Here is a 22,715-nt window from a genome sequence, read left to right as displayed (position 1 = left end):
GCAATGATTTTTTTTATACATCAAGCTTTATTTTGACTACATGAATACATCTATTTTGTCACCTCAGTTCATTGATCAACAGACAGATGGGGGATGTCATCATTTTTTAGCACACTGAAGATCCGACTTGAAAAGTGAAAGAAAAAGTCTAACAGCCATTTTATTCCATTTACTTTCAGCTCAGATATTTTCCAACCCGTTTCCCATTTCTCTAAAATCATTCAATTTTTTTTTTTAATTCTTTTTCTATGTTTTCTTTTGGCTTCAGCTTTTTTTGCAGCTTCATTTAATTTGATATTTCTTTTTGCTGTGGTCACAGAGAAGAGGTACATTCTTAATAAATGACCAAATCACAAAGGAATTTACAATGAGGTCAACTTCCTGTCACTGGGCCCTTGTACTGCAGATGGAAGAGTGTTTGCTAGGAGAAATCTACCAAATTTGTTTTTACATTGGCATGAAAAAAATTTTTGTACACATTTTGGTTAATCTTATTATTATAATTCCTGTATATGAGCAGACTTTATATCCAGGATTATGAAGGGTTCATCATTTATTGTAACCTTGCAACATATGCTTAATTAATTATTGGCCGCAAACATCTTTTAGAGTGAGATAAGGTACTATCTGTCATATACATTTTCCAGCAAGCTGAAATATTTTGTGTTTCAAGCCTGAAAAACGTAGCAGAATAGTGGTCAGCCAAAGTCAAAGCGCAGAGCTTCTATTAAAAAAAAAATCATCATCAGAATTATGTAAAAATTGTCTCTGGAAAATCACACGATAATCACTGTTATGTGTAATATAATTTAGATATCAAAATAAGAGCGCAATTTACAATCTGCTGTGCTGCGCAAAAATAAACTAATTTGTTTTTCAGCAATAATGACTAAGGCAAAAGAGAACAAAATATAATAATTAGAGGTTGCCCTGAGCACAAAAGTCATTATGGTCTATGACGTATTGTTTATCCCTTTCATATGTGCTGAAGGTAGGTGTATGTTTTGCCTAGCAACCAGCACTAATGAGGTTCACAATTAAGAAGGTTGGATCCTCTCCCCTAGTCGTCTTCTTCCCTAGAGAGAGAGAACTGGCAACATTATAGGTTCAAGTAAAACAGCTCAAACCCATGGTGCTAGGCATTGGGAGAGGTCCAAGCTCTGCCTCCCTCTAATGAGCTACTATAATCATAGCAAAACATAAGTATTTATTTTTGTAAACTGTGTGAAAATAAAAAAATAATATTATCTGACTCTAAGCAGAAATTGATTGGTTTTTTTCGTAAAATAAGAAACACTCAGTTTAACATTGCATCTCATAGAAAGCAAAAATTGCTCTGTCCCAAAGGACAAGTGAGGATAATTTTGTTTTTCTCATCACTGCAAAAGATGAGATTATTTGTAGGAAGGACAACAATCATAAGTTCTTTATGTGAATGTTACATCCATTTAAGGGCCATACACACTATAAGGCTGAATTCACATGTCAGCGTATTGATCGAGGGGCAGAATCGCCGCGATCCCGCCCGCGATGCAGAAATCATTGCAAATCGCGGGACGCATGTGCGTTGCCCGTGATTTGCAATAGCACCCCAAACGCTGTGCGATGTTGCCGCGATTTCCGCCTGCCGAATCGCGGTAACATCACGCAAAAAAAATCGCAGGACGCATTACGCTCCAAAGAAGCTCTTGTACTTTTTTGGGTGTAATGCGTCCTGCAATTTTTTTTGCGCGATGTTACCCCGATTCGCGGCAACGTCGCACAGCGTTTGGGGTGCTATTGCAAATCACGGGCAACGCACATGCGTCCCGCGATTTGCAATGATTTCCGGATCACGGGCGGAATCGCGTCGATTCTGCCCGCGATCAATACGCTGACATGTGAATGGAGCCTAAGATTTTCTTAAGACTTTTTCCTTTAGACTTACCAAAACCATATAATATGAGGTCAAACCTAAACACTTTCAATTTGTATGCAATCTGGCAGGCCGTTGCACTACATAGAAAAGGTAAATCTGAAGGAAATCTAACCACAAAAGTTGGATAGTGTGTATCCAGCTTTAGGCTGCTTTGATCTTATGTTGGTAAAAGCGAGGACATACACAATCATGCTTGCACCATTTTTACTTGGAGGTTCCCTGACAGTGATCTGTATAGTGGGAGATGGTCAAAAAACACTTGCAAGGGTGGAATTTGGTCACAGGTTTTTTCTCAATCTTGGTATATTTTTTTTTTTTTTTTGGGGGGGGGGGGTAGCTCCAAATTGTTAATTCACTGCAAATTCAGGCCATCAAAAATTGTGACTTCTCAAAAGGGCTTTTTTTCCCCTGTTTTTAATGTCAGTAAACAAATTTGAACAATGGAAAAGTTTACAAAACCAGTAAAAGCGGACGTGCCTTTCAAAATTTGTACAATCTTTTTTTCTTACAATTGTATCCATGGCATTTTAGAGAGTACTTCCAAACAAAAATCTGAATTGAAATCCCCATGCATGCGTAAATAAAAGCTTTTTTTTTTTTTTTTTTCAGCTAATGTTCTGTATATGTACCTGCATGCATCCCTTTCCTGCTAACACCTCATTATCCAATAATCTAATGTTCGCCAGCAGTACATATACACTCCAACCCAAATCATTTCCAAGTAGACTAATTCCCCCTGCTGCTTCAGTGGACAGCTGCCATGGAAAATCTCCCGTCTTCACAATAGCATGGCAAATTATTGCAGTAGTAAAAATGAAGAACAGAAAAAAAAAAAAAGAGAGACCCTTCGTTGGCATTGCAAAATAGGTTATTTTACGATATTGTATTTTTTTTTTTTTCTTGTCACTTTTTCCAGAAATGACTTACTAAACTGTATAAACCTTAAGCAACTTGTATCGTGGCAGCACCAGGCCTGCAGCACAGAAGTGATTTGCATGCCAAGTACTTGTAATGCAGTTAGTTTTATGCAATAACGACAACTGAATCCAGGCTGCAGGGTTTTAGTGAGTTAAAGAGAACAGATGGCCCTAGGAGAGGTAAAAGGTATAATCCTATCAGCTGGAGTATCTGCCAGCCATCTGGACATCCTAAGCACAATTACAAGACATTTTAGCAGGCAGAACAAAGGAGTCTTCATGAGGCAAGATTAGGCCTGTTTGAGTGTCTCAATATTGTGAATTCAGAAAAAGGTGACAAATTCTGTGATATTACTCTTGAGACCCAAGATGATTAATCAAGACCTACTATCGTGAAGATGTTTACTAATAAAATACTTGATCTGAATGAAATAAAAAAAAAATCTATTAAATAAAATCTATTTATAAGGCATTCGAGAATTTGTCATGCAGCAGAGGATACAAATATCCCAGCTGGTTTTGTTTAATATCACAGAATACAGGGAGTTGATGGGCAGTAACCAACAGCAACAAGATGTCAACATTGGATAGCCATATATAACCAGATTTTTACACTGACCATAAAGCTGGATACACACTATACAATTGTCTTTAGATTGTTTCCTTTAGATTTACCGAAACCATATAATATGAGGTCAAACCTAAACACTTTCAATTTGTATGCAATCAGGTAGGCCCCTTGCACTACATAGTTGAAGGTAAATCTAAGGGAAATCTAACAACAAATGTTGTATAGTGTGTATCCAGCTTAATAATGGGCCATACACACTATACAATTGTCTTTAGATTTTTTCCTTAGGGCTCTTTCACACACTCCGCTCCATCGGCGGACTCCGTTTATCTCAGCGGGGGATCGATCCGCCGATCCCCCGCTGAGCAGGAGAATGACAGCTGTTCTCCGCAGAGACACAGCTGTCAGAGCCCCATACATCTCTATGGGGGAATCGGATGGGAACGGACCGTCGGTCCGTTCTCATCTGATCCCATCCGATCCGATCAGCTGGACGGATGGAAAATAGGGTTTCCCTCCGTCCAGATTTGACGGATCGGATCGGATGTCAGCGGACATGTCTCCACTGACATCCAATGCCTCATAGGGATGCATGGCACAAAAACTGGCAGGCGGATCTGAATGGTCCGCCTGTGTGGAAGGGGCCTTATGGGCCATACACACTATACAATTGTCTTTAGATTTTTTCCTTTAGATTTACTAAAGCCATATAATAGGAGGTCAAATCTCAACACTTTCAATTTGTATGCAATCTTGCAGGCCCATGCATTACATAGTAAAGGTAAATCTAAAGGAAATCTAACAACAAAAGTTATATAGTGTGTATCCAGCTTAAACCAACCATCACCACAAAACTAGATTAAGCCACCAGATCTGACTTAAAGTGATTGTAAACATCACCTTGTAAAACAACCCATTAGGTTTAAAATATAATTGAAATGCAAAACAATTTTGTATAGATATATAAAAAAAAAAAATGATCAATATCTTTTCTCCCTTTTTTAAGAGATCGCATTCCCTATGTTCTCAGCTGTATAAGAGCTGGGGGAAGAGAAGCAGCAGCACACTGAGCTTCTCAGTGAATGGCTGTGCAGCAGGAGCTTGTCAGGACAAGTGTGATCATTGGAGGAGAGTACAGTGAGTTCCCAGGATAGCTAGAGAACTGACCACAGTGTGCTCTTCTGCTTAGTGTGGTCAGTTTTTAATAGGAAAGCAGAGAGACTGGCAGGAACACCAGGAATTTCACATAAAGGAAGCAATACAAAGAGAACAGGAGACTTTCTCATACATAGTACAGTAGGCACATATCAGGAATATGAAATGTTGGGGTAGCAAACACTTTAAGCTTGGATTTAGGTAACCTGATCTTAAAGGATAAGTTCACCTTTTACCAAAAAAAAAAATTAATGTGCATTTATTATTTTTTGTTTCTAGAGCCTCTAAAGCATTGCATCAGTGATCAGCAGGTCACTGGTGCCATGCAGGTCTCCTGCAGACCTGTCGGTGTATCTGTGAGCTCATACATCCTGGAAATACAAGCAAATATAATCGGACAGGAAGACTCAATGAACTATCCCAGTGCTACACAACGCTGTGGTAGTTCATTGAAAACTACAAGCTGCAAAGGCTGTTGGCACTTGTAGTTCTGCATTCACAGAGGACTGTAAATTAATCCTTTAAAAAAAAAAAGAGTGAGTTTTTAAAAAAAATTGTTAAAGTGGCGGGAGAAGATCCCCTGCTAGCTGTCAGAGCAGGGGATCGGGGGAGAGCGGGGGCAGGTCGGTTTGTTACATGGTACACCCTGAATATGGGTGCCACATGTTACGAAAGGAAAACTTATCCTTTAAGCATATTTGCCTGAGCTAAGAAATATTGAAAGAAACCTTGTTTAGTCCTGGCATACACTGGATAGTTTGCAGGGACATCAAATAGGGTCACAGGCAGATGTGTTTCTTGTACTATGGATTTTCTGTCCTTCCAAATGATAACTGGGTGGATTGTAATTGGTCAAGATTGTGCAAAGCAACCCCTAAAATACATTTGTAGACCACTGAGCAAATGATTACTCAATAGACCATATGGGTATAGAAGTGCTGAAGCAATAATTGGAGGTGGTCCCTGAATATGGTGACAGCACACAAGTAGTCGTATAGGGAAGTAACCCTTCATTACCAACATTTCAGGGTCTTGCAAGATCCAAGTCGAACACAAGTGTAGGCACACTCATTCTTGCACCCTTAAGAGCCGGTTCACACTGGGGCGACTTGTCAGGCGACATGGTCGCCTGACAAGTCGCCTGCCATAGATTAGCACAGGACCCGTTCTAATAGGAGCGACACAAGTCGCTCCGACTTAGAAAAAGGGTCCTGTACTACTTTGGGGCGACCTGCATTGACTTCAATGATATGAAGTCCGTGCATGTCGCTCCGAGGTCGCGGTGCGCGCTGTGCACCGCAACTTCACAGGTCCCCCCGGCAAGTCGGGTCGCCCCCATGTGAACCGGCTCTAATAAAACACCTTGTGCATCCTTCAACTGCTGGAAACCTTGTTGATGGTTTCAAAGATTATTAATTTTTGGTGTTCTGGAAAATGTTTGCAATGGTGACATTTCTGTATAGCATGACCAATTATTGAAAGCCTGAAACTGTTTTTCTTTGCCAGTAATCATCCCCATAGCATTAATTTCTAATTGGTTGCTATGGGTTAATGCAGCTTACTGCTCATTATTTAATACATCCCTCAGTCATACATGCTTTGCACTACTATGGAAGCATATACAACAATGCGAATAAAATATAACAGATCTACACGTTGAAGGTTATTAATGAGCATCAAACGAGCAGGCGACACCTACAGGATATCAAAGCTACTCCCTTCTTAATTAGCAAAAACACACTGGTAATGGTTAGGTGCTCCAGAATTTTAATGATCTCTTGGTGGCATTCCCTGAAAGGGTCTCTGATCAGCCAGCACCGTAGTTATCCATGTGTGTGGGTTGCCTTTTTTTTTTTCCCAACGCCTAAAACACAGGCAGGGGGAAATGTTTGCCTTTTGCTGCTGCTTACTGCCCACTCTTTATCATCTGTTTATTGTGCCCGTATATCATTAAATCTCTCACTCAGTCTGTGTAATTCATTTTGCTATGGTCCCCATTGAACACATGTTCCTTCTCTATATGTGCATTGAAATGTATGCAAATACAGGCAGGAGGAGGCTGGCATTAGGTCCACGCTCAGGCGGCTTCTGTGTTTCCCAGTCACAAGCTCTAGACATTCCTTGAAGATATGTGTTTTCACTGGGACCCAGCTGCTAGATAGCAGAAGCTCCTTGTGCTTGCCATAGATCCGAAGAGAGGGCTTTTTTTTTTCACCCCCTTTTTCACTTCCAAAGTAAATTTGTTTACTGTAATTTTTTTTTTTTTTGAGAATTATTTGCCATAATTGGCAGTGCTGATGAAGGTCATTCCCAGTGAGGAGACTTGTCAGTCTTTAGAGAGCTGATCCTTTTCAAATGCTCTCCATGCAATTAAGAAAAGCAAATGTCATTTGGAAGCCTCAGAAATGAAAATTTGTATGAACTTATTAGCATGAAGTCAACAAGCGCTAGTTAAGGGCAGGTTCTCAGTGTGTGCTCTGCTCCTCTGCTGCAGCAGGGGTATGCACGTGGAATGAGCAAATAGAACCTCCATTGGTCCAGCGTCAAAGCAAACAAAGGAAGGTGGCTTGTAGGGAAGGGGGGTGCTAAACAACAATGGCTAATGGTGATTAGCCACAGCTACAGAAGGAGCAAGAGAGCCTTCCTGCCAGAGCTCTCTGCACATTTACATGTATGATTGAATCACACTAGGGTCTTGTTTGCTATGATAACCTTGAGAATAATATATTACAACAGTGGTCAGTCACCTATAGCAACCGGAAACTGCTCTTTGCAGCTTAGGCCAAGCATTGATACTAAATGCTGTTCAGCAGTATAGGTACAATCTAACCATAAAACAGTTTTTTACTGTTTTCAAAAAATCATGCTATGAATACAGATGTTCATATGTAGTGCAGACACACCTCGTTCTGACCTTACATTGGGGGGAAACCATAATTGTCCTGAAAAATTGTCTGAATGTCATCCCCTTCAGAAATGGTCAGCTGATCACATGGGCGTCCGCAGAACTTTTTTCAGGGGGGGGCATAATTTTAAGGTCACTCATGCCCCGCCCCTTTTCAACAATGTAATGAAGGGGAGGGGCTTAGTCATTATACTTATTTTGAGTATATTCCCTTAAAGCATGTTATACAGCAGTGTTTCTCAACTCCGGTCCTCAGGGCACACTAACAGGCCAGGTTTGCAAGAAAACTGAAATACATTGCAGGTGATATCATTTGCTGCTCAGTGATTGCAGTATTCTAGTCTTCATCTCCCCAAGGTAATACTTAAAATCTGGCCTGTTAGTGTGCCCTGAGGACCGGAGTTGAGAAACACTGTTATACAGCACAGTGCTTTGCTGTGTAATTTGGCCCCTTCTATCATCTAAAATACCTGGCTGATCCTGCCTGGCTATGTCCTCCCCTCTGTAAACTGACCACGGTATACCATGGCTGCTGAGCCCTGACACCGTGGTCAGTTTACGTGCCTCCATCATCCGCAGCCCTCTTGTCCTCCTCTGTCCTCTCTCCCCCCTCCCTCCCTGCCTGTCTGCTCCTGTGTCAGTGCCCTCCCCCCTCCTCTCCTGCTGCTGTAGTTTCATTTAAAGTTTCATATCCTGTCTACAGTCTGTTTAATAATCCTGTGTGCCCCTGTGTCTGTTTTTTTTTTTTTAAATAAGCCATTCTTTACAAGTATAGAGTGCCACTCACCGCTCACGTGACCCGCCACCTCTATCTCCTCCTCTCATCTTCCCCTCCTCCTCCCCTCCCAACTGACATCAGTGAGGAATCCTTGGCCCCGCCCGCTACAGGCAGCTGTCAGCCAGAGAGAGGAGAGAGCCGACGGGTCACATGAGCGGCGCTCGGCCCTCTGAAAACTGGTAAAGAACAGCTTATTTTTTTTAAAACACAGACACACAGGCACACATGATTATTAAACAGAACAGACAGGATGGTATAAAGTGGCTTAACAACCACTTAAAAGGGGAAGTTGAGATTCCAGGGGGGGGGGGCATTTGCCCCCCCCCCCCCCCCCCCTTGCCCCTACCTGTGGATGCCCATGGCTCATCATGTCTTCTGGTACCTTCATAGCTTCTGGAACTGGATAGCTGTTCCATGTGGCTGAAATTAGCTAAGTTGGGGTAACTTCTAGTTATTTTAGAATTTGCTAATGTTTTGGTTATTATGAACTTTTTAAAACCACTAGTTCTTGCACTGGTAATACGTAGGTCCATTAGTATACAAAAGACACCCAGTAACCAACTCTAAAAATTCTAGGCAGGTGCCAGTGCAGAGAAAGAAACCCACTGGCCTTTGTTATGGGCAAAGGACAATCTGCAAAGTGTGCTAGCTTAAAACAACCCGTAAGAAATAATTTTTTTGTTGCTTTGATGGTTTTGAGCAGGTGAAAAGTGAAGTATGATTGGTTGATGTGGGTTTTCAGCATATCTATACTCTTTGCAGTTCCTAATTGACGAGCTTAAAGAGTTTCCAGTTAAAATTAGTTAACTTTTTTTTTTTGGTTCAAACATTTTATTGGAGAACAAAGTAATCAGGTAACAACAATTGGTAAGCAAAGTGACAAGATGAGTACAGGCCAGATGCGCTAACAAAATAACAGCTACAATAACCTTGGGTCAAACTTAGGAGTAGGTGGATAAGAGGCAACCAGGGGGGGGCTGTGGCCAGGACTCTGCGACCGGCGTAGCCAACCCATAGGCACCCCATAAAGGGAACACTCTGTGCCCAGGTGGGGAGGCACAGCCCAGCAGCAGGCGAAGCAAGGGTGAACAAAGCCCAGTAGCTCAGTAGCACGTGAGAAGGGATAAATGGGTGCGATATTCCACATGGTAATGCAACTAGACGGGGGAAACAGAGAAAATTAGTTAACTTTAAATGAAGCACAAAACATTTTCAACATATTAGCTTTACCTACTTTCTTAGTGCTAACAACTTAGCCCACTTCAAGCGTACACACACAGCATTCGTCCCCGGGCTAAAAAAATGGATGTCAGCAAGCTTGGCGCCCTCCAAAAGACACAACTATAGGAGCGACAACAAAAAGAGCATTTAGATTGTCTTGAGGACAATCAATATTACAGCACTGTCAAACTAACCCCTGCAGGTGAGATATAGAGCAGCGGAATTCACTGGTAATAGGCGAAAGTGTATATCTTAGGATCTGCTCCTTTGCATGAAAGTCAGCATACAAAAGACCATCAAAGCTGGTAAAAAAGGTCTGTCAACACCGTGTAAAAGAAAGGCTGATCAAAAAGGAGAACAAAGCAAGTCTCACAGAGACTGAGCAGCCTTCAGCCTGAGAAGAGTCACAGTTTTACTGGCTGCTGTGAGCCTGGAGTGACTGGAGCTTCGCTGCTACTGCTGCCTGCCTGCTCCTCCACCATTGTAATAACTCATGCAAATGTGAACACTCCAGAGACAAAAAGAGGTCAAGTAAATGGCCCAGGGATTCATGTCGACAAACAATATTAGATGTAAAATGTGTACCTTTGACAGAAGTATTAATATAGCGCTTTTGATTTTTTTTTTTTTCCCCTCTATGCATGAAAACTGAAAACTAGTAATTATAGAGTGGCAGAGGAAAATTAAGATTTGAACCAAAGGCAAAGATCGCTGATGGGAGGGGAAAAAAAGGACGAGGATGGGGACAGGGGGGGTGGGGGATGTAGAGAATCGCCAACCCAATTAGCCGCTTATAAAGAATCAAGAATCCGAACATTTGCTCTTCCATTTTCACTCAACAAGGCCGTGATTGACTGTGCTTAGATCTGTACAGTAAGGCAGATAAATCGCCATGCCACATGCACGCAGCGCTTAATCATTTGTAATAGCCATATTTGCTTTGACACGTAATTTGCCGTACTAAGCCATTTTTCTTGTTCGCTACCAATCTACTTGGCCTTTGCTTTATAAAACATGTAACAGTTTTCTTTAAATACATTTCCATGCTGATGTATGAGCGCTGTTTTATTTATTTTATGTAGACAGAGTTCAGCAGAAACAAAAAAAAAATCATGCATTTGATTTTTTTCTTTTCCACATTTTTTTTTTACCTATGATTTGTCATTTGGCATTGAGATTTAGTGTAGGAAATAAAAGCGGGGGAAATAAACAAAAAACTAAAATTCCTTTTTCTTTTTTTTTTGGGTTTCCTATTTGCACAAGTAGCTACACCATGCATAAAAGCGATCAGCCCTAGCGAAGGATGGACCACTGGAGGAGCCACGGTCATCATTATTGGAGATAACTTCTTTGATGGGTTACAAGTGGTATTTGGAACCATGTTGGTATGGAGCGAGGTAAGCATTGAGAATAAGCTGGCTTTGAACTGTATGTAGCGTGTTCTTACTGATTCCCAACAAGCTGTCAATACTCAATTGACAAGCTGTATCAGGAGGATTTATCTCAAACTCCTTTTTTTATCTGTGAATTTGCAAGTGGTTGTAGGGTTGGACAGTTGGAAAACAGAGCCAAGGAACGTCTGGGCCCCCTAGTGGATTGTTGTAATAGGCCTCTGAGCACAATTTGACCAATTAGTGTTTTTCCCTAAAAAGTAACTACAGCAGGCATTTGCGGCCATATGGAGACAATTTTCATATAAATTATGCCCTGTGGCCTTTCCTGAGAACTAAATTCAGGGATCACTTACAGACATTTTTCCCCAAGAAACCTTTACTAAAGATTTGACAGCACTATGCTGATGTATTGTGCTGGTGGTGCCATTATATTAGATATATAATGGTATATAAACTGTTTGCTGCTTTGTATTGAAAATTTTGACTTATGGAACTGTTAACATTTTGTAATTTTAATTTTATTTTCATTGTGTAATATTTCCAGCTGATAACCCCACACGCCATCAGAGTTCAAACCCCACCAAGACACATTCCCGGAGTTGTTGAAGTGACACTTTCGTACAAATCAAAGCAGTTCTGTAAAGGAGCTCCTGGCCGATTTGTTTACACCGGTAAGTTTGCATTCAACTTGTATCGCCTTAGATCAGGGCAATATTTAACAAAAATATCTATCTATTCTCGAAGGACCAGTAAATCTGAAATACAAGTTAGTTTAGAGGGAAAAAAAATCATTAACACCTTTCATAAATATGTATAACTTTCCATACCTAAGCAGGATCATAATACTGCATTTACTTTTGAAAGAGGGCATCTTGTTGCTCTTTGTTTTTTCCATGTTAGACTAAAGAAGTCTCAGCACTGACATCCTTCAATGGGATTGGTGGACAGAAAAACAGTTGTGTACATGAAAGGGTCTGCTAAAGCCTTTAGTTCTGCTGAACAATTGAAATGTGCCCATAAATTTAAGAGGGCCATCAGATGTGTCACTACGACCCAAGTGCCCACAGGCACCACTGTCTGCCAGGCTTCCCATAAGCATGAACACTCAAGCTTATCCTATCCCTGTGCTGGGAAGGAGTGTCCAGAGAGTGGGGCTGTAGTTTATCTTCTGTGGAAACTGTAGCGATCCAAACAGGTTTTCTATCTGTGTGATCCATTGTTCCCCCAGGATTGGAAGGTTCCTGGGGGACATATGGATTATCATCTCCTATGAGTACCTTTATATATCACTGCACATATAACCAGGGCAGCCATCAGAAATTTTGGGTCCTCTTACATAGCTTCAGGCCTGGACCCCTCCGGGGGTGACAACCAACATTTCCTACCCACCAAATCCGCCCACTGGCCATCCCACCGAGTCCTTCACTGCACCCACTTTTAATTTAACATTCTTACAACTTAGTATATGAAAATTAATCCAATCCAGCAAAGAGACATCTCCATATATACAGCAAAGAGACAGCCCAATACAGAAAAGAGATGGCCTCATATATTCAACAAAGAGACATCCCTTTGGCTTCCTCAACTTACTCTGTGGCTGTTCTGCTTTAGCAATTGCTAGTTACTACAGCAGCAACAACTCAATCTCGTTGGTTGGGCCTGGGCGGCTGGGCCCCTTGGACCGCCCAGGCCCCCTACATGTGCAGGGCCCCCGATGGCAGCCCTGCATATAACTAACTGCTCTTGTATGAAAGCCAAGTTGTCCTTTAGGCTTACTGGTCCTTTGTTATCATCATGGAAAGGGCACTGAGGTTTTTTCGCCAACAAAAACATGACAATAAACAGATATTTGCTTGTTTGTTACTGTTGCATTCTTGATATAAAAAAAAAAAGAGGTCTTCACTCTTCCACCTTGATATGAAGCATCTTATGGCACGTTCTATTGGAGTGATGTGCTCATTGGTTTTAAAGTGAAAAGAAGTGGCATTTGCATGTAGTAATATGTGTTCATGTAAAGGTTGTGACCTGTGAATTTCAGAATTGGAAGAATGATGTGTAAAGGGGAGGGATGTTGTTTTGTGGGCATCTGGTTCCTATCAGAGTATATTGTGTTCCAGGCTTCAGTAACATTTAACCTTCTCGGCATGAGTTGTAGCATAGGGCAACAAGGCCTCTACATAATGAAACAAGAGAACAGTGTGATAACCAGGCGCTTTATAACATACTTAAATCTGAAGTGCCGGGTAAATAGAGGCAGAAATAAGGTCCTCTTTTTTTATTTTTAGAGCTGCTCACAGTAACCAATACTGACGGTGCAGTTTTCTCATTATGCTAAGGGAGGACAATCCCAGGCTATCCGCTCTGCATTGCCTGCTCCTTTTCAACAATTATAAAGATACAATTACCTTGGGAGAATGTGGCAGTTCAGTTGATTAGCACGGTGAATTAAAAGAGTGAGTCACAAATGACATGTCCAGCTATTTTCCACCGGTCTTTTGTATTCCCAGCGCACCTCACCCTGTTGTAAGAAGGTCAAAAATTAGAGAGAGAGATAACAGTTTTCAAGCAGCTTGCACTTAAGGAAAGAATTAACAATCATTGTGTATGTAATTGCCAGTTAATGGTATATTGCCTTCTTTTTACACAGTGCACAGCCAGCAATATACTGGCACTAAGTTGCATTTTATCAATCTGTCATTTTTTTTACAGTACTTAACAGAATGGGGTGTATTTTATTCTTGGAGGGTGGAGAACTGACTTACTGTAAATCCATGTAATAAAATGTACCAATACACACCATTTTAGCATTAATATTATTAATAATGATATTATAATAATATTATATCATTATTGTATTTAGATGTCTTTAGCAAAACAAATATTAGTGTAACCCATGGCAACCTATCACATTTCAGTTTCAAAGAATATTCCAATTGGTTGCTTTGGGTAATTTCACACTGCACAGTACATCACTCATTGACTTATTAGAAGGTATACTATAGCCATAATTCAAAATTAAGTTCTGAAATACAAAGAGCACAACCTACCTGCTCAGTACTTCAGTTTTTAATTTAGAAAAGAGCCTGTGCAGATCTATTCACTTTTGCAGTAAACTGATGATCCTGGAACGTTCATACTGAAACACCCCCCTTACTGTCTCCTACACACAAAAAAACATATATACATATACACTCCTGTTACCCCTGCTGGGAGGTCTGTGTAGGCTTTATAAGTAGTGTATTACAATTAAACCCGATTAAGGTAAATTGAATGAACATTGTAAAGTTGGCCTTAGATGGATCTAAATTTCGATCCATCTATGGCTGTTCCCATTTAAGAGCAGTCAATCTACGGACCGACTGTTCTTGAATGGGCTTGTTGGAAAATGTTGCTTTGATCAGTGCTGCAGCCTACTCTGATCAAAAAAACTGATATGTGTATGGCCAGCTTAAATGTAACTCCATGGTTGCTTTTTACTTGTTGCTTGGACCAGCTCTTCAAGGCCTTATGCACACAAGTATCTGGGTTCATGTGATGTAATATTGAGCATATTTTTCAGCCCTGGAGGTGCAGGTGCTGTGCATAGCCACCCATAGGAATCAATGGTTGTATGCGGGCATCAACTGGTACTTGTGTAAACTTGTGCAGTCTGTGTGGACATATGCCCACATGCGTGTGCATGATTGAGCAAGTATACCCACATGCAGCCATTGATTTTTATGGGTTGCTGTACATGAAACCTCCTGGGTGAGGAAATACATCAGAAATTGGGATCATATGTCCCCCAGGTGCCTGAGTGCATGAGACTTGCATGTGTACAAGCTGCTAAAACATAGGCAGACCTTTTGGCAGTTGCAAGAGAAGATATGAGAGCCCACCTTAAGCTCAACAATAAACAAGAATATTGCATTTTCAATACTGGGCATTATGTGCTTCAGAAAAAGATGACATCTGGTTGCAATGGGTTACAGAGCCTTGCACGTACTATTGCACATGCTATTTGCACTTTGCACTATAAGTGCCTGGTGCATGTAGTTACACCTGACAACCATCAGGCTAGAGAAGACTGGTCCTTGGTTGCTATGGGAAACTGCACACATTGGATAACTATATGCTTTTTGCACTTTTTGGCATAGCTGATAATGTAAGACAACACAGAAAATAAATAACAGCATTACTAACTGTTTTGCTGGCTTGTGCTGGAACAGACTCTTGAAGTATTAATTGGGCCTTCTGTGCCAGCTCTTAACTAAAACTGAAAAAAATGAAAGTAACTGTGTTTCCTATAGAGACCAGTTAATTATCAGCATTCATTCCCCATACTGCACTGGAAGATGGCAGCTGGAATCTGGTTGCTATGGGCAATATGAGGCCTAGCTAGAGTTGCTGCCTCCTACTATTAGTAGTATGAAGGAAAGTGATGTCAGAGGGCAAATAGGATGCTGAGGATGAGTTTCTCCTCACCACATCTGCCATTATACAACCCCACTTGAAAGGGTAGAACTCTTCAGGCAGCTGTCAGCCCCAGTAGTCGATCTTCACTCCTAATCCAATTATAACTATAGTCTCTTTTCTGTGGTAATGATGGAGTCCTCAAAGGACAGCTTCCTATAAGCAGCAAGCCAGATTAACACGCCTATAATCTGTAATTGTCTGATATATTGTTGGGATCCTCAATCCAATTATTACCTGCTGCAAAAATTAGACTTGGTCTAACCATAATCCTAAAACTGTGATTTCCAGGCTTGTGGTTGATTCATCGATCTTACAGAATTTCATACAAATTATTTTTTTCCCTAAACCTCAAAGATTTTTTTTTCTGTTGACACAATTGTACATTTGCAAATCATTAGGCCTTTCTAGATAATGTCAGAATGACGCTTCCATCTAGAGGAAAGGCAAAAGCGTGTTGTGCGTAATTGTCCAAATAGTGTAAAGTCAGACAATAGACAATCACACCACAAAGGTTGCTGAAAAACGAAGTTATATTTAGGCCCCATGCACAAAGGATGTTGTTTTTCCTCAACTTAACGCCTGTGCTCCAGGGGAGGAAAAAGCAGCGTCAAAAACACGATTAAAGCCGCGTTCTGCTAATGTGTTTGTGCGCATCAAGTGCTGGGGCATTCATTAATTCCATTGGCCAGAATAGTCATTTATTCTGGCTATTGGAATGAATGAATGTCCAAGCACTTGATGTGACGACCACATAAAGCGTTTACAAACATTTAGGCAAGTCAAGTATTTCTTGATACTGGTAGGGTCCTTTCACACGGGGCTCCGTATGTCCGTTTTTCATCCCATTTTTTTGCGGATGAAAAACGGACATAATGCATGTCAATGGGATTGCGGATATCAGCGGATGACCATCCGCTGACATCCGATTTGCATCCTTTCCTATCAGTTCCGTTTTTTGGAATGGAAGAGAACCCTATTTTTCTTCCGTTTAAAAAAACAGAACAGATGAAAAAACGGATGTCAGCGGTATCGTCCGCTGACATCCGCGATCCCATTGACATGCATTATCTCCGTTTATCGTCCGCAAACGGATAGGATGATAAACGGACATACGGACTGGATGACACAAGTGTCATGCGTGTCCGTAAAAAAAAAAAAGTGCCGGAGCGGATCAAAAAACAGTCCGCTCCGTGTGAAAGGACCCGTACACTCCTCTCCTGAATGCGCTGGTCCTGGGTTTTTTTTTTCTGTGTCTAAACACCCCTATCTCCAAACACTTGTTAGGCTAACATTGAGGGGCGTTTACAGGCAGAAAAGAAAACACAAAACACCTCTAAAAGTGGCGTTTAAAAGGTCCTGTGTGCCTGAGGCCTTAAAGTGCAATAATGAGCAAACCCCCCAAAAAAATCACGTATATTGCTGTCTGTCACTAGCATTAATGCAGAATTTTTTGTCCCCCCCCCCCCCCAACATATTACTTATCCTGCCAGTAGATCCATTATTTTTCTACTTCCTGTAATAGGATGAAAACGCTGTTTGTTCTGCAATGAAATCAAGCAGCAGCATTGTCACTCTGTGGACAGGATAGTCTTAAGCCTGGTACATACTATTTTCTTTTTTTTCTTCTGACGGGGTGCGGACTGCCCCACCCCGTCAAAACACACCGGTCAGTGGTCTCAGCCATTGGCTTAGAGTGCTGATCAGATTCTGATCACCAGACATTTTTCGGTCATGCTCCTTCGACAGAAGCCAGACGTTCAGCCGACGGACCAGCTGCCGTACACACGAGCCGGATGTGGGGCGGTTTCTATTGAACTGGCCGATATCGCCCAATATTCGTCCCATGTGCACAGTCCTTTAAGTTGGACTTGTTTTTTTTTTTCATCAGCCAGCTGTTTAAAAAAACTGAGCAGATTCCCGCATCCATACATTTGAGGTGTATGAAGAAATCCTCCCCTGCGCTATTTTATTTTTTTCCTGGTAATCCTGCAAATAACACTTTTTCTGTTCCTGGGTGGCTACATGACTCCTCCACTATATCTATAGAGGGAGCCATGGTTGTCACCCTGAAACATGTTTGTATGATTATATCTCCAATATATGGGGGGGTCAGGTCAATCGGTAGATTACTGAGGATTGATAGGGAGGATGATATGCTCACAGGAAGTGACAAAGATTCTGCTATTCTGGAAAGATCCACATCATTTTACCATTTTCTGTATTTGCTGAAAATATTATGTTCTTTAAAAAACAAACAAGTCCACCAGCACATCTAAGGACTGTGAGCTGGAATATTTGTTGCATTTTTGTTCTTTAGTTTAGTTATCCTTTAAAGGAAGTGGAAGAAATATCAAATCTACTGGCGGGATCAAATGGTGATAAAAATAGGTTACTAGGGACTCAAGGAAAAACAAAGACTGCTGTGTTAATGCCAGTGACAGACTGCACCATATGTCATTTTTGATTTTGCCCATAGTTCCATATCAAGACCTTCAGGAAATTTGCAACAATGCAGTGCCACAAGCTGACAACTGCTTAAAGAAAACTGATTTTTGATTGGTTGTTAAGAGCTTGTGAGCTATGACCAAATACTGCTATCTGCATGTCAATGAAGCCGTAAATCAGTTAATTTTAAGTAGTGATCGACCAATATCGTTTTTCATTGCCGATACCGATATTTTGGCCATTGCATATCAGTATCAGCTGATATTTGCCGATATTTTCATACATTTAAATTTTTATTTTTATCACTTGACAGGTACTCTTGTAGAGGGATCTGGGGGTCTAAAACCTCTCCTCTGCACTTAAAAGCATTCAAAACGCCAAGTTTGGCTGTTTTGAATGCTTTAATTTTTTTAAATCTGGCGCCGAGTACCCAGAAGTGATGTCATGACATCACTTCCGGGTTTTTATATGGAGACCCGATCAGAGCCGAATGTGGCTTTGATCGGTCTTCGCCAGCCGTGCAGGCTGATTGCTCGGGTATCCCGGTGGGACAGGAGACCTGGGCGAGCTTCTGAAGGTGGCGGGAGGGGGGGGGGGGGCGGAGGGACGTCCCCTCCCGCTCCTTGTAATGACACCCGAGCGGCTTCTCAGCTGCATCGGTTGTCATTACAAGACAGCCGACAGTCGGCTATGGACGCCGGTACCGGGGTGATGCCCCTAGCTGCAGGCATCACTCCGTTACAAGCACTTTCCGAAATATCGGCCACCTTGGGGAAAGTGCATATCGACCCTCGATGTACCAGCTTTGCCGATAATTGGTCAATCCCTACTTTTAAGTAGAAAGAAAGCCAAATTATAACTATTCTTAAAACTTTTCCCTCTCCACTCCTATCCTGCCTAAAAAAGATGTGTACTTACATATTTTTAATCCACTCCGGTCCAATCATGTGATCCTGCAGCTCTATGTAAGGAAGTGCTTGACAACGGCTTTGAATTTCAGGAGCTATGACCTCACACATACGCTCCCATAGCCCAGCCATTGTTGCCACTTCTGCCTCTCCCCTGCAGCAGCCGCTCACTGACAAAGTTGGATCATGTGACCAGACCGGAGCAGATTAAAAATAGATAAGTATACAGATCTCTTTTTTACAGGTTTATACATTTTTAGGATATAAATATGCTTTTCTTCTAAATTATTAATGCTAGTTTAATAAAAAGCAATGTAGTAACAAATATAATTAAATCAGTTTCAGTTGCTCTAAATAAAATGGTAAATTTTGATTGGTTGCAAGGCCTTACTGTGCTTCACTTGCTGTTCTTTGCCTTATTAAAAAAAAATATATACCCAGTCGTTTTTTATTCACAGGGTCTACAAGCCAGCTATAATTGGGCTAAGCACTGGCAGCTCTTGCAACATATGCATTTGATTTCTGGCCTGTAACACATGACACAGTTTAGCTCTCATTCCACTTGAGAAACATGAGAAGTGACCAATTTAACGATCTTTTGTGTGCATTCAAATGCGATTCTATCAATGACACCGTTCCACAAGCTTGGAGTCAATAGCCCTTCCTATCACAGCCAAGACAAACTAGCTGTCTCATAGGTCAGCGCTCTTTAAACAAATAACTTGTATTCGCTGGGCAAATGACTGCTAATTACCTCCCACAAATCATACTATTTTTATTCCATCATAATTCACAGATACTTCATTTGTCCCTGCTGCACACATTGTACTGCTTGTTTTCAAGGAATTCACTCAGTATCCTGAGGTAGTTCTATTTAACCCCTTCAGACCAGCTTCAGTGCCACTTACCCCTGTTCACCACCATATGATTTAAGCAAATCCTTTGAGACTTGGGTTTATCTTTCCATCTGTAATACATGAATCTTAAGAAGGGATATAAAACCAAATTCATATTATACTAAGTACAGTAGCTACTATATATACACATTCAATCATATCCGACTCTCAGTAGGGCTATCAGCCACCTCTCTGGGCACCATGACTGATATGCTTAAAGGCCTTATTCCATTTTTTTTTTTTTTTCCCGTGAGGTTAGTTGCCAGGCTTTTCTATAACCCTTCCAAATTGCCTGGACTTTGGACTTGGCATGCAGAATGTGGTAACACAGACGCATAGCCAATTTGTACATACATACTAGGGCCAATCCAACATAAGGCATTAAAGGACCAGCATGTCCTAGGAGTCTAGGAGGACGCTGGAGTACAGAGGAAACCCATGTAAACTGTCTAAGATTCAAAACAAGAACCCTAGTGCTATAAGGTTTAAGTGCTAACCACCTAAGCCACTGTACCACTCATATTTATAAGGAATGTGTGTTAAAATGTTTTTTTAACAACTGGTCTGATTTTTTTTAAAGTGATTGCAAAGTCTTGTTTTTTTTTTTAATACCAAATATGTTATACTTACCTCCTATGTGCAGTTGGTTTTGCACAGGGCAGCCTGGATCCTCCCCTTCTTGGGTCCCTCCTTGCTGCTCCTGGCCCCTCTCTCCTGTTGAGTGCCCCCACAGCAAGCAGCTTGCTATGGGGGCACCCGAGTCGAGCTGCAGCTCCCTGTGTCAATTCAGACACAGAGCTGCCGTTCGGCCCCAGTCCCTGTCTCTCCTGTTTGGATAACTTTGATTGACAGCGGCTGGAGCCAATGGCACCGTGGCTGTGTCTCAGCCAATCAGGAGAGAGAGTCCCGGATGGCAGAGGGGCTCATGGGCATCGCTGGACAGAGATGGGCACAGGTAAGTGTTTGGGGGTGCTGGGGAGGCTGCTACACCCAGAAGACTTTTTATCTTAATGCATAAAATGCAAAAAGATAAAAAAAAATCTTCTGACTTAACAACTCCTTTAAGCCAAAACAAAGTCCATAACAGCCACCCAAATTCTAGCCCTCAGATTTCCTAGCATGTGCAATGGCAGGCTAACGAACCAGTCCACCTAGAAAGGAAATTTTCAGTTATTGGTGGAGTTTGGTGTCCTGAATTACCTACTGAATTCTAAAATAGCTTTGGGACACAGAGACTAAAGTGCAGACATCTCACAGTTCTGAGTTTGAGCTATTTTGCCGCCTTCACAACTATCTGTTGCACAGTGGTGCCCTATGCCCTTGTTTGCATTACATTACGACAGCTGATTGTTAAACGGCTGCCAATGTTCCACAATACACAAAAAACAGCCTTTGGAATACAGAGTAAAACAAAATCGTATTAATAAACCATTTTAAATTGTCATATACTGTAAATATATATTTGAAATCAAATCTTTATTATTTTTTGACAATAACGTGTAGGTGGATTTCTTCCAGTCACAGGCTGTTTCACGCCCCTCCAGCCTGTGTCTTAGAATAAGAGCCTCTATCAATCTAAATGTAATATCCCGCCCCCATTGTGTTTAGCTAGTTGTTAGTGGGCATGGAGGAGAGAGGGAGTGGGCTCAGATGTAATAGGGAGGAAATGCTCAGCATAGAAACTGAAAACTGAGCATGTGCAGAGCTGCCAACATTGCTCTGCAAAATCTCTAGCTGAATTGGGGACTTGGACAGAAGGGGGAGGTAGAGAGCAGCAGGATCAACCAGGTTTTTTTCAGAATACTGAAAACAAATCTCATAGAGACTGAGTGAGTATGCACAGCATATAATACAGCATTTTGATGATGTGAGTTTAGCGACACTATCAAACTTTTTTGGAGGAAGTTCAGAGTACAGTGCAGAGAGCCAGAGAAACACAGGGCCAAACTACTGTATAAAGCCTTTGTAGATAGCATCAGAGCTGAACCCAGGGCCCAGCACTGCAAGGCAACAATGACAAAGATTTGCCATTTTGTGCAAATTGCTGAATTATTTTTTATCACTAACTATTATTTCCACAGTCTTTTAGGCCATGATGCTTTGCTTCGGTGCCCTGGTGCTTCCGTATTGCTGTTTTATTATTGTTCTTTCCAACATTATTCCTCGATCTCTGTCATTATTTGTGTCCTGCAATCTCTTTGTTGTTTTGCTGACCAGTCTGCAGCTGCTCACTGACGTTCCTTTATTGGCAACACATTGATCAAGCTGACAATGGTGTATTACTTGTCCTGCATGAAATATTAATTGAATCGGTGCCCTTTATTGGCCGCCTTTGAACCAACTATCACAGAAGGTGCATCGGGACAATTTAAGGTCCCAGTGGCTCAGTATTTACCCACTCACATATTGAAAACATCTGTAATAGACATGATGTGTTTTATGCAAGAGTTATCACCCAGAGACAGTCAATAAAAACTTAAACAAGTGGATGCTTTTTATTTTTATTTTTATTTTTTTGTCCTTGTTTCCCCCCCTTTTCTATGCCTGGAAAGAGGTCTGAGGAATAAGACATAGCATTGGCGCTATTGTACCAGCAGACTATTTGTCCTAATCAGTGACACACATTTACTAGAATTGCTTAAAATGAACTATACCTCATATAGAAATCGCACATTTACAGCTGCCCATTCATCATCGGAAAATTGAGGGCCGGTAAACTTTTCAGTTCCTCCAGCGGGAACGTAGACATGCATCAAAATGTTAAAAAATGATTGGTGAGCAGGAACTGTCTGCCATTTATCAAGGAAAGGAAACATTATTTGCTAATTTTCCAAGCTAGTCTGTGACAGGGTGCTTCGTCTTTGGACCCATAGTGACCAACATCGCCTTTCTGTTATTAGTACAAGTCAAGCGCTTTTTGGCTGGTGCTAACAAGACACATTTGTCTATCACGCGTTTATTTATTATTTTTTTTTTATTTGTGCTGCCGGTGGCCAAGGATCTCAGTTTTCCTGATAGAACGTTGTGTTGTATTTATATTCAACTTGTGGTAACTCGGAGCCGCTGATAAATCAACAACTTTCCAGAGGAAGTCAAGGTGACGGTATCGACTGTGCTGCCCCAAAACTGACGTAATGTAGTAGTGAGCAGAC

At 41.4% G+C, this 22,715-nt stretch overlaps 1 protein-coding gene across 8 annotated transcripts in view; it reads left to right on the top strand.

Moving 5' to 3' along the window:
* The window catches only part of EBF3 (EBF transcription factor 3), a 206,784-nt gene that overhangs the window by 135,473 nt on the left and 48,596 nt on the right, over positions 1–22,715 (top strand). For 5 of the 8 annotated variants that reach the window (XM_082268387.1, XM_082268392.1, XM_082268393.1 and 2 more), the window contains exons 9-10: positions 10,732–10,862; positions 11,404–11,530. In XM_082268387.1, the coding sequence (XP_082124513.1) occupies positions 10,732–10,862; positions 11,404–11,530 (258 nt within the window). Of the gene's footprint in view, positions 1–10,728; positions 10,863–11,403; positions 11,531–22,715 lie in introns of all 8 variants that reach the window. The other 3 variants (XM_082268386.1, XM_082268388.1, XM_082268391.1) reach the window with 1 other exon arrangement.

Source organism: Pelophylax lessonae (genome assembly GCF_965119305.1).
Source record: "Pelophylax lessonae genome assembly, chromosome: 9".
NCBI lineage: Eukaryota > Metazoa > Chordata > Amphibia > Anura > Ranidae > Pelophylax > Pelophylax lessonae.
This window is presented reverse-complemented; position numbering and strand designations above follow the sequence as displayed.